General features: G+C 41.1%; 1 protein-coding gene across 4 annotated transcripts in view; it reads right to left on the minus strand.

Annotated features, from left to right (window-relative positions):
* LOC102296539 (paxillin) overlaps positions 1-12,045 on the minus strand; it is a 31,178-nt gene that overhangs the window by 14,005 nt on the left and 5,128 nt on the right. Inside the window, exon 1 of one of the 4 annotated variants that reach the window (XM_042219396.1) lies at positions 1,297-6,614. The exons of 2 other annotated variants lie outside the window; for them this stretch is intronic. In XM_042219396.1, coding sequence (XP_042075330.1) covers positions 1,297-1,411 — 115 coding nt within the window. In that variant the 5' untranslated portion in view covers positions 1,412-6,614. One more of the 4 variants, XM_042219395.1, reaches the window with a different exon arrangement.

Here is a 12,045-nt window from a genome sequence, read left to right on the forward strand (position 1 = left end):
GGGAGTCAGCGACCGCCATCTATCCAACACTCCAATCTGCTAAAAGTCCAAAAGCATAAAACAAGGCCTATACCGATGTTGAGCGGACATGTTGGTGCACTTCTGAAAAGTCAGTACTTTCAATGAACTTCTAGTGAATAATATTCGACTCATGATATGCTGCTTGCATACACGAACACCAAGTAATTACTGCTTCTTTCGCAACCTGTCAAAACCCCCAAGAGCGCTGACATCAGAGGGAGTGGAGTTGTAAAAGTTGAATCATGCAGGCAGTCATGACCACTCCTGTCGTTACTTATTGACCCTCTCCTGCCTGCAATTGTGAAATGGTTTAAAGGGTTGCTGTCAAATCTGCACACAGGTATACACACGGACATATTTACCATCTAAACGCAGACAGGTCCCCCAGAGGAATGCAGGCCAAGAAAACAACTACTAATTAAGCAGTCCCAGCAAGTAGGTAGAAGGACATATAACATTAAAGGGGATTTAATGAAGAGCACAGGCTGTATTACTGAATACTCAGGCTTATTTTAGCATACTCACCCACCAGAGCAGGGTTTAGTTTCTCTTGCAGAATTTCACAAGTCCTAAAAAATAAGACCCTAAATTGAAGAACAAACTTGATCCAATAAGATGTGTTTTATGAATAAAGCAACTCGAAATAATTACAGTTTAAACACACTGTCAGGATACCAGTGGGTTACAGGTAAAGGCACAACTGCTGCCAATCTAAAGCAGTAAAACTAATAAAGTTAAAGTATATAACCAAAACTGTAATGATCAGCATTAAGTCTCATTCTGTATCGCTAAAGCACTGACTAAAAAATATTTAAAAAGCGCACAGCACTCTCTAACCTTCTACGACAAAGTCTGACATATAGCTAGGGAGTATTCAACATAGGTTAGCAAGCTTAACCACTTCCTAAAATTAAACACTGGGTCAGCAGTCAAACCCATAGCTAAAGTAACCAGCACATGAGACATACCTCTGAGAAAGGCAAAGACAGTACACGCAAGGAAGTGAAGAGGCACAAATGCAGAGACGAAAAGAATCAGAGGAGGAAGAGGGCAACCTAAACACAACGTTTGCCAGGCAGGAACTGCCTTTCTTAACTCTACCATCAGTGCAGCAGAACGAGAGACGAGGAGGGGGAGAGGATCACGGAGAGAGGGGAAGGAGGGGTTAAAAATAATGCCGGGGGGTAAGGTTCACCCCTTCATTGCTATGCCAGCTCCAACTAGCTGCCTGAAAGCTTAAGTAAGAAAGCTTAAGTAAGTAGAAACACTACTCACACAGATCACGACAATCCTCTGAAAAAGTGTCCAGGGTCTGAGCAACTGAAGGAGTGCACAATGTGGTGAACTGAGGAAAGTTGAAAGCAATCGGAGCTCTTATCAACACAGACATGCCCAACTATGGGAGTGGTATCACAAAGGTATATAAGGGGCTGTAATCAGCCCCTCCTTCACACTGGTAGCGTAAGCTCTGCTCAGGTTACTCATGACTCATGACTACTTTTTAATGCTGCATGTTGCATTATATTTAGTCCTTTAATTATAATCGTAAATATACAAGTGTGTTTTCTTGCCACAGTTTAGGTGGAGACTAACTCATGCTGGGTATACCGAAGTACCACGAAGTACCATGAGTACAGTGGTAATTCGGTCTGCAAGGTTTCCCAGACAGAGAGGAGACACAGCAGAAACTGAGCCAGAGCAATACCAGATCCACTTGGAGCACCTTAGCGCTACCGTGATAAACACGATTAACGTGGTTAAAATGCCAGTTGACAGGGTTTCACAGCAGAGTCTCCTCTCTGGACACAGAAGCCGGATACATTCCACAGAGTTTCATTATGGACACAGCAGCACACTGTTTACACTACTGCAGCCAGCTCTGAGTGCACCTTCATCTCTTACTTGGTAGCGGCAAACAAGCACACCCATAAAAGCAAAGAGGCAGAAACAACACATCTGTCACTTTAAAGTAAATACCAAGTATGGTGTGTGATAAAACCTTCCATTGAAAGATGGCTAGAAGCAGCGGCAGGGCCAGCACACACACAGGTGTACCTAACACTCAACAGTGCGGCTCGCCTTCTGGTCCACAAGAAGGCAAAGTCAGGAGGACTGTGAGCTTGCTTGCTTAAATGAAGTTGACACTTCTTCCTTACAACTTTTCTTACACCAGAGCTGATTTTAACAGTGTGACATAACGCACAACACGCAAGGAAACTGCGGCAGAGATGCACTTTTAGGACACAGTCCACTAGATCCTTTGGATTTAGCAAGCAGTGAGAGTTTGATCATGTAATGTGATGCTCATAGATAGGTCTAAAGTTTGTAGTTGTAATTAAACATCTGAAAATTTGTAAAACAAATCTACACAAAATTGTTTTCTGTATGGGCTTAAAGTGTCCAATCAGAGAGCAGCTGGTTCCATTTCCTGAAAAGTGTAGTGTGTTTTCAAAATCCTCTGGTTGCTGAAGGCCCTATGCAACAGTGCGTTTTGTAAATCTACTTCTCCTTTTGGGACCTGCAGCAGCAATTAGGCCAGAAACATAACTGGTAAAGCGACCATCACTATCTCTCTTCTGATTGGACCGTTACAATGTATCTCAAGATCAAGGAAATCCAATCAGATCAGAGGGTCAGATTTTATACTGGGAGCTTTGATCTGTGGCGATCTACATGGAGTTTTGTGCTTCGTATCTGTATACAAGATCACAAAAGCACATCTTTCTCCACACCACAGTCTACAAAATACCACCACAATTACGTCACCCAGTGTTTAGTGGCTGTCACCATCTTGGTGTTTTAAAACCCTCACACGTGAGGGGTGGACCTGACTTAAAAAGCGAGGGACACTGCACTTTTATGTGCGGTCGTGACTTTTCAATCACCAGGTAGGCTCATAGCTGGCTTCATCCTCAGAGAGCCATAATTTCCGCCACGCTGTATTCAATCAAATCTGAAACCAGCGATTTTAAGCATAAATTCACGTGGAAGTTTTTAAAATAAAAAACAGCAGTAGGATAATTTCCCAAAGGACCTATTTTTTTTTTTTTTTTTTTTTTTTTTTTTTAAGAGGTCCGGTTTCGGAAGTGAACCTCCCATCCACTTTCTCCACTGCCATTTCATCAGATCCTTATATAAAGAGTTTAAAGCCTTGAACCGAACCAAGCCAAGCAGCTACACACAAAGATTTGATCTGCATCACAAAAAAACAGAACATGGAAAAGCCAAAGGTATAAGATTGTTCACTTTTAACAGTGAAGTAACTACTCATGGGTTTTCAAGTGACCTGACATTTTGTGGTTTAAACGCTTCCATAGTAACAACGGTCTCCATCCATCAGTCTTTGAGGATTGTGGGAAGAATAATTTCTTTTCCATGACATCGTGAATAACACAGGATTTTATTAAAACAAGGTTGATATCATACCATCATTTTAGCGTCACAGCTCGTTGAAAGTCTACTCTCAATGCCTACAGCATTATGGCTCATAATCAAAATCCCTATGGAGAATATGAATGGGATTTTTACTTTAAGATTCCCATTGTGGAGCGCCATACAACCATTTTTTATCTGAGTTTTTGGCAACCACAGGGCTCGCCCCTGCTGAAGTTGGGTCCCATCTTTTATACACAGAACAACTTTTGTTTTTGCATTGTGATGAATAATGAATTTTTCCATGTACATTTAGCTTACAAAACATCATTTATGAACAGCGCTTTACTTTAGTCCAACATTTTTTACCCTAATTTGAGCCACACTACACCACACCACATAACTATGTAAAGCATTCAGAAGAACAACCTAAAAAAAATCTGATGAGAATAAATCAGAACTAACGCAAATCACAGCAGAACATAATTTAGGTTTCATCAGATACTTTTTTGAAATACTGCATAAATAAATGGTACAAATATCTGCAGGGCTCATATCTGTTACTGATGTCAGAACAAAGTTTTACTACAGCTGGTGGAGACTTCAGTGAACACATGTTAGTCCAGATGGTTTACACAAGAGATGTTAATCAACTTAGCTCTCAAGCTGAACTAGATTTAACCCTGGTAATAAAGAATCTGCTTCTCTAAAATACAGTTACTGCTAAAACATGAACCTCCAGGCTACAGATACGCATACTCTGTTTGGCACTGCCTTACACCAGAATACTGACTTCAAATACAAGAGAGAGGCTTTACCAAAATAAGGCACGCTAATTGAAATCAACAGCTCATTTCCCACGGCAATGTCATTAGCGCGCAGTCCTAATGAACAGAATATAATTTAGCTAAGTTTTAGGGCTGTGTTTGTTTAGTAAATGCAGCATGTTAGACGTGCTCTGACCCATCCACAAACTACACAAGCACACTGAGGTGTGTCAGCTTCCTCTGCCAAGAGAACATACCGTGACACAGACTCCAGTGCAAAACACATACAAGGTCTCCAAAGGCCAAAAATGAAAAGAGGAATAAAATAAAGAACACATACACGTGCTAAATATCTACTGAAACATGGTTTCATGTCTTCTACTGAAAGGTGAAGGTGAGCTTGTTTTTGTATTTTGTTAGTGAGCGCAGGTTAATTCCCCGGAGTTCTTGGGAAGGAGGAGGTTTTATAAGGGGGACAAATCTGCTTTTCAGCACCTGGAGAAAAAACAGGCTGCACGTAGAGCTAACAGCCTGAATACATCAATTAAACTCAGTCATCCCTCTTAATTTGCAGCTAATGAACACAGAAAAACACCAGCATTCAGTCGGTTTCTGCGTGCACGACACTGAATGTGACACGGCAGAGCACGGCTGGGCTCAAACAATGAGGAATGGTGGTAGGAGTGTCGAGAGAGAGGAGTGAAACTGGGAAGTGTGTGCGAGTGTGGCATGCAGCAGGCAATCCTCAGAGGCTAAAATGTGGGTTGACGCAGATTAAGGAGACTCCCTTCCTCCCAGATGAATGGTGTGCATTTTAATTACACGAAGACAGTTTCACATGGGCTCATTATAGGAAAGAGAAAGATAAAAGGGGGACTAGGAAAACTCGAGTGGAAAGAAGAAGAGATGAAAAAGACAGGAAAATGAGGAATGAAGGGAGAGGTTAGGGAGGGTTTGAGAAGGAAACAATTTCAAGACTCAACTATGTCGACAGCACGTAAATCACTACTTTTCACAGTCAAACTCAACATAAAACACATAAAATATGAACAGAATCCAATTAGACAAACAGGAAGACTCGCGCTCCTGAATGTCAACAAAGGCAAGTCTCCATTATCCCTGACAGGATGTCCTGTCTGTTTGACCCTGCACTCACTGCATGAGCTTCTATAAGTGCTGACCGCTGCTTGGAATGAATCAATGCTGTTCACTATTCAACACATCTACTCCTGTTTATTTAACCCAGCTGGTAGCAGTTCATTTCAACGCAACAGCGCAGTACATTTATCAGCCTGCAGGGGATGATGTTGAGCTACGTGCAAGTGCCAAGCTCAAGCTTTTTCCCCCCCTTCCCTTCTCAGGGCTGGTATACAGAAAAGTCTTTATCTGCTAGGTTCATAAATGCCAAGACATTTACTGAGATATGAGCTGACACCAAAGTGAAACTACAAGGAAAATTTAAGCGGCAAGATTCTGGCTGTGCAGCGAGTTTACCCATGTTCTCTGACCTTTCTACATCTTTCTATCCTCATTCTTTTCATTTCTTTACTGTGCATCTGTCGTTGTGCAAGGTGCACGCCGGCTGATACAAATTTCTTGCGTGCCACAGCTCGTCTTCCATGTGAGAGAAAAAGAAGGAGAGGCGGAGAAAAATGCGAGGTGCATGCCAGCTTAACGAGACAGTGCGATAGGACAGAAAAGTAGGGACTGAAGGCAAGAAAGAAAAGGTAAAAAGTCAGACTTTTGGATTAAGATCTGCTTTGAGGGAGGAAAAAAACAGCAAAGCTTCAAAATGCAATAAAATGTGTGGAACAGTCTTAGTATTCTGCTGTTCTGAGACTCATGTGGTGACATGAAGCCTTTCATGTGCCGTTCAGACAGGACTAGCCTTTCAATGTGACACAACCTGACACACCATCACATGAAATGATGAATCCTTCTCTTTGCTTGTACCAGAAGAGGAAGAAAAAACATGCGCGGTACAGCCCTCCGGGCTCGTGTTAGATAGCAGAAGGCCTGTGCCTGCGTTCATTTGCAGCGCTTCGACGGCTACGTGAGCACAAAATTGAATCACGCAGGAAACTAACGCACACACGGGTGCAACAGTGGACGGCGACACTGAACGCAGGTGCCTTTCAGCATGGCTGACTACACATACCGCGGAGACACACTGAGGCATCTAGGCACACTATAAATACTTTCCTGCTGACCCTGACCTGTGGGAGAGGAGACACGAAGCAGATGATGGATGACCACGATGGTCAAAGCAATAGTCATGCGTTACAGACCACCCAGCAAGTTCTGCACTTGTACATCTGCTCTAACATGTATGCACTTGTACTCTATAGAAAAAGAAATATGATGTCATTTCTTTGATCTGAATGTTCTCAGAGTAACGCTCAAAATAAAACTTTCTTGTTAATGACCACAGAGTGTATGACCACCAAAACCAAACCTTACAATGTCCTAGCTGCTGCAGGCAGGGTACACCCTGGATAGGTCACCAATCTTGACAGATCATCATCATCAGGTGTGCTGAGTGAGAGCTGAATTTGACTGTGAAAGCAAAGGGCACCGCAGCCCTGAAGAATACCTTTTATTATCTACTTTACTTTTACTGGTGGTATCAGCGGAATATATTGTAGCGGCAAATTAGACTTCAAACAAGCAACTGAGACCACAAACTTATTAAGAAAGTGTTTTAATGAGGTCATATAACAATTAACAGTACTGTAATTTTCTCATTCTCACATGCAAGTCATTTTCTTTTGGCAAACTCACCTGTCACCTCCTGCAGACCATTAGAATCAATGCAGTTTCATATTTTACTACACAGTAACTCTAAGATCAATTAAGTGCTACAGATGCTATTTTATGCAGACAGAATGCAGCTGCTTACACAGCAACATGCACTCCAGTGTGAGAGAGGACATCGATGCATGCAAAGCGAGCACACACAAAACATAACAAAAAGCAGGAGAAGATCAACATCAAGTATTTTAATATTAACATAGCAATAACATTAAATAATCTAATGATGACTAAGGAATTTATCATTAGATGTAGTTCTAGTTGTGTTTCTGCCTTGTGCCCAGTATTTTCTTTCTACATCTAAATGACAAATGCAAAAACAAGTAAACAGACATCTTTTACAGTTTATCTTTAGATTGCTTTTTAAAAAGAATCAACCTTTTTAGTGCCTTTAAGTCTAATCCTGCAAGGCTATCACTTTGTTTATTTTAACAATGGACAAAATGACTAAGACTCTTCCGGTTCCTTCAGCTCTATAAAGCCTTGTGGGAGGTTTTGGCCTCTTTTTAACAGTCATAAGTGCCAAAATTACCACCAGACAGGATGATCTCATGTTGCAATTTGCATGGTGGAAATTTCATAAAAAGCAGAACCCCAGGGCATAACTTCACTGTTTTGGTTCAATCTCTCTGCTCTCATTTCACCATTTTCTGCCCCAGCGGGCAGCTAATTTTCTGCAAAACACTATGACAAACCCACTATACACAAACCTCCCCAGCAACTAACAGCAGAGCTTCAAAGACACTGAATGTTTGCTGAGCAAATTAAAGCATTTAACACAGGAGGAGGTAATATTTCCCAGGATTTAATGACCAAAAAAGAAAAAAAAAAAAAGCTAATAGAAGAGCCAATATTAAACTCACTCCACCAGTTACTAATAAAAATAAATGCAAACTTTGATCCTGCTGGGTATCAAATTGATAACTATTCACCAAATAAACTTCAAAGCTCATAATGATTCTCTTTTTGTGTTACATGCAGAGGAAAAGTTAGGTCAGCTATTTGATTTAAAAAAACAAACAAAAAAAAACCCCACTTCTAACACTGATCACATGTTTGTTCTGAGAAAGGTTGAACCACATCATGCTAACTGCTGAACTACTATGACACCTCATCTCTGTCAAGTTCCACGGAGGAAGTACCACTTCAAAGTGTCAAACCAGCGTCCCGACGCCTCCGCCACTGCAAGTTCATCCAATAAAACCCAACCGACACAAAAACTGTGCCATATCTTAACTTTTATAACATATTTATAGCATTTATATCCAGGTGGCTCCTTGGTAAGATCTCTGGGAGCTTTTCATCCAAGAAAGCAAGTCCATTAGTGATATTATTTCAGCTTTGCTTTTACACGATTACACATTTGTCCTCTTGCCTCACAACAGTCACAGTGAAAGCAGCAAAAAAGTGGACATTAGATTTTGGATCTTAACTATTAGTTATTATTTTTTATATTTTCTTTTCACTCTGCACGGCGGGAACGTGACAGAGATCGCTGAGATGCTTTTAAAAAAAGTCACAATTCACATTTCAGTACTATCGTTATTATTAATATCACACTGAGACATTTGTTGTTATTAATAGTTCCGCTTCTTCTTCTCTCTGCCGCTTATTTACATGTCGGCTGCTGCTTGGTTTACTTGGCTTCTGCTGTTTTTGTTGCTCTCTTGCTCTCCTGTTATCAACTAAATGGAATTATCACATTTAAAGGGAAGAGGAAGGTAATGAAAGCAGCAATTTTAATGTTCAAATAATATACATGGGACTAACGAGGAGAGTATCTGCAATTGAAACAAAACCAGGGAAAAGATACAACATGTCCTCTTACCATACTATACAACCTTTATTTATAGAGAACTTTAACATAAAACCAGGGTTCACAAAGTGCTGTACATATACAAATAGCATAAACTAAAACTAAAATCATAATAAAAAACCCCTCTTGCTTTTTCTCACTTCCATCCTATTCTCGCTCAAAACCCCCGGTAACTCAAAGGTTTTTAAAGAAAGGCTGAGGCAGTTTGGGGTTTAACCGATGCCCAGTCTGGTTGTTTTGAGAGACTGTGTGCATGTGAATGAAGTGAAAGCCGCTTGAAATTACTTCAGCAGTACCATGCGGGAGAGCAGGGTGGGGTCGTCTACTAAAAGAGACAATCATTTTCACTGTTATACTGAATGGATGACTCTCCACTGAAAGTAAGAGCAAAAATACACTGCAGAGCCACGAGCAAAAGAAGCGCTTCCTGAATATCTGCATAAAGCCATGCTGAGGTTTTATAATTATAACAGGAAGTCTGCACTGGACTACAAAGAAGTCTCTGCTGTGATGACGTTTCCCCATTAACCCAAACCTTTTTCAGCCCTACCACCAAACAGAGAATGCTAGTGTTTGCTGTTAGCCGCTGAATCTACTGATTTAGGGAGTAATTGAGGGCAAACTACAGGTTACCGATCTAGAGAGAAGCAGAAGTGCCACACTGTCTGTAGATTTTGTGCATTATCCCTGACCCAATTCTATATATACAATATATGCATGTGTGCATGCAAAACTGCACTTTACTGTTAAGATTTAACTGTTCCTTCTTTAGATAAATGTAAAAATACAAACTACAGTATAGACCAGTGAGTTATATGGCTTCAGTTTCTGATACAACAGTAACTATAAAACACAAATACCAGCTATTTTCTTTGTTATAGTTCAAATGAAGCGAATAAAACTGCAAATACAAATCTGGCTTAAGAACTGACGTACTTTAATCTTCATGCATCATGCATAATATCATATCATAGAAATTGAGAAATCTCCAGAGAAAGCGTGTAAGTAGATAAGAGGACATTTCTTAATAAACTACAATCTCAAGCTGAAAATGATTCTCAGTTTTTAATGTTACTTTGCAAAGCTTGCTATGCAAAATAAAATAAAAAAAAGATGGGCAATTTTCTCCTTTTATTAATCAGCTCGTTCGGGTTCTGTCTTTTCCTGGGCTGAAGTAGGTCATAGCACCAGAAAAAAAGCAGCTCTTTGTCCCCTCCGGCAAGACAAGGACAGAAGGAAAGGGGATGAAGAGGAGGGTTAGCGAGGTCTGCAAAGTGGGCCAGATCATTTCACTGGAAAACAATCAACTCCATCCAAGTGCCAGAAGCCACTTATAATTGTGTATTCTCATGTTAATACTACACCCGTATAAACCTGAGGAGCACTAATCCTCACAGGAGTGTTGCCATTAACATTAATGGGAGCTGATCGGAGTGTCCGCACTGACCCTTTTAACCAAGCCAGATGTTGATTGTAAACAGAGCTAATGCTCAGTCCAGCTGAGACGCTCGCGCACACAAACACTTTTGCACACACTCATTTTTCCTCCACTCTCCCAACTTCCCAATTTCATCAAAAGCTTTCATTGTGGTAGCTCTATACCCCAAAGTAGGGCAGCACCGGCAGCGCGTTAGTGACTATTTAAACCTGTGCCAAGGGCAGAGGAAACCTGCTAGGCACAAACACATTTCCTAATAACGCAGTGATGTCTTATCTCAGCCTGCAGCCACATCAACGTGCCACCTCTATGAAAAATGACATTTAGGAAGCAATTAGGGGAGAGGCTTAAAAGCTTCTGAAAGGCCATGTGATATTCACGGGAGCTGGAGAGGCTTTAAATGGAAGCACTGGGCCACTTTTTTAACGCCAGTATAGTTACAAAAACATGGTGCTTCCTCTTACCGCGACCAAACAAAATTTCACAATTACCATCGTCTATGCAAAACTGTTACACCAGCTGTTCCCCGGCTCGCATCAAAGGAGCCGCAGCATCGCATCAACTGAGCTGTCAGTCACTGATGGACTGGCAGGGATGAGAGTCTTGCAGCAAAGTCAGCAGGGAGCATAACTCATCAGAGCTTAGCAGGGATGAGGAAGGCTGACAATGGCTTCTAGTGTATACACAAATAATGGAAACATCAGAAAAAAAGCAACAAAGACAAGAACTCGAGCAAGGAAGTCAATATGGAACAAGATGTGGCAGCTTCATCATTTAGAATGACCAAAACTACAACCCACCAGGATGTCAGTCAGCAGTATAGAATCATGGCTACAAGCTGAATGTGAAGCTGCCCAATAAAAAAGTGCAGAAAAATCAGCTGACCATATTGTGACTCTAAATATGTTTTTTTGTTTTTAACTTGAGGGCTTTTTCTATAGTAGCTGCTTGAGTATCGGCCTGGCAGGCTGCTGTTACCGTGTGCTGAGACCATAAGAGATAACGCGACTGCTGCTGCTGCTTAGTCAGCTTCCTATTCAGAGATGTGTGTCCACACCAACGCTCTGTGATGAGCAGCGTGAATAAGTTCTGTTTTCAGTGCATATAAGTGAGTGTGTGTGTGTGTAAGTGCACCATATGTTTCAAAGCCCTGCAGAATCGTTATTTTTAAAAGTCAAAGAGATGGACAAACCGAGGAGGAGGTGAGCTATTCTCTCTAGCCTTTAGCTGCCACACTGAATGTCTGACTTGCATGCATGTGTCACTAGAGACTTATCATCGAGCGTGGGCAAGAGTCCCTACAGACAAGTGGTTGCAGGGGTTTTTCTGTGGTCTACTGGGAAAAAAAAAAACCCAGAGGATTTTGAATAATGTGAACTTTCAAGCTTAGTCACATTTTTACACTTCACAGTACTCAGTACTGATTTAGAGCTGCACCTCAGCACAGCAATGAGCAACCATAATCAAAAACAGTAACAGAAGCAGACAAAGCTACACTGCAACTTTCCTCTTAAACTCAAAAAGTACTGAACTCACTATTTCAAATAACGCAACTTAATGTCATCTTCTGCAGAAATCTCAATTCCTGGTAAATAACTTTCAAATTATTTTTTAAGCTGCAATGCAACATCGATGAGCAAAAAAAAGAAGAGCAACAACACCTTTGCCCAATAGGAAATAAATATATTGTGTCCTTGTAAAGATAATGAAGGTTTTCTTCAACAGCAAAGATAATCTGTCTTCTTTTTCTTTAAGGGATGTCAAGCATAAGGCTAAGGGGGCAGAATCAGCCCGCCAAAGAGAACGCGCAAAGAAAATGT

Source organism: Haplochromis burtoni, unplaced genomic scaffold (genome assembly GCF_018398535.1).
Source record: "Haplochromis burtoni strain Fernald_Lab_line unplaced genomic scaffold, NCSU_Asbu1 Contig_32, whole genome shotgun sequence".
Lineage (NCBI taxonomy): Eukaryota > Metazoa > Chordata > Actinopteri > Cichliformes > Cichlidae > Haplochromis > Haplochromis burtoni.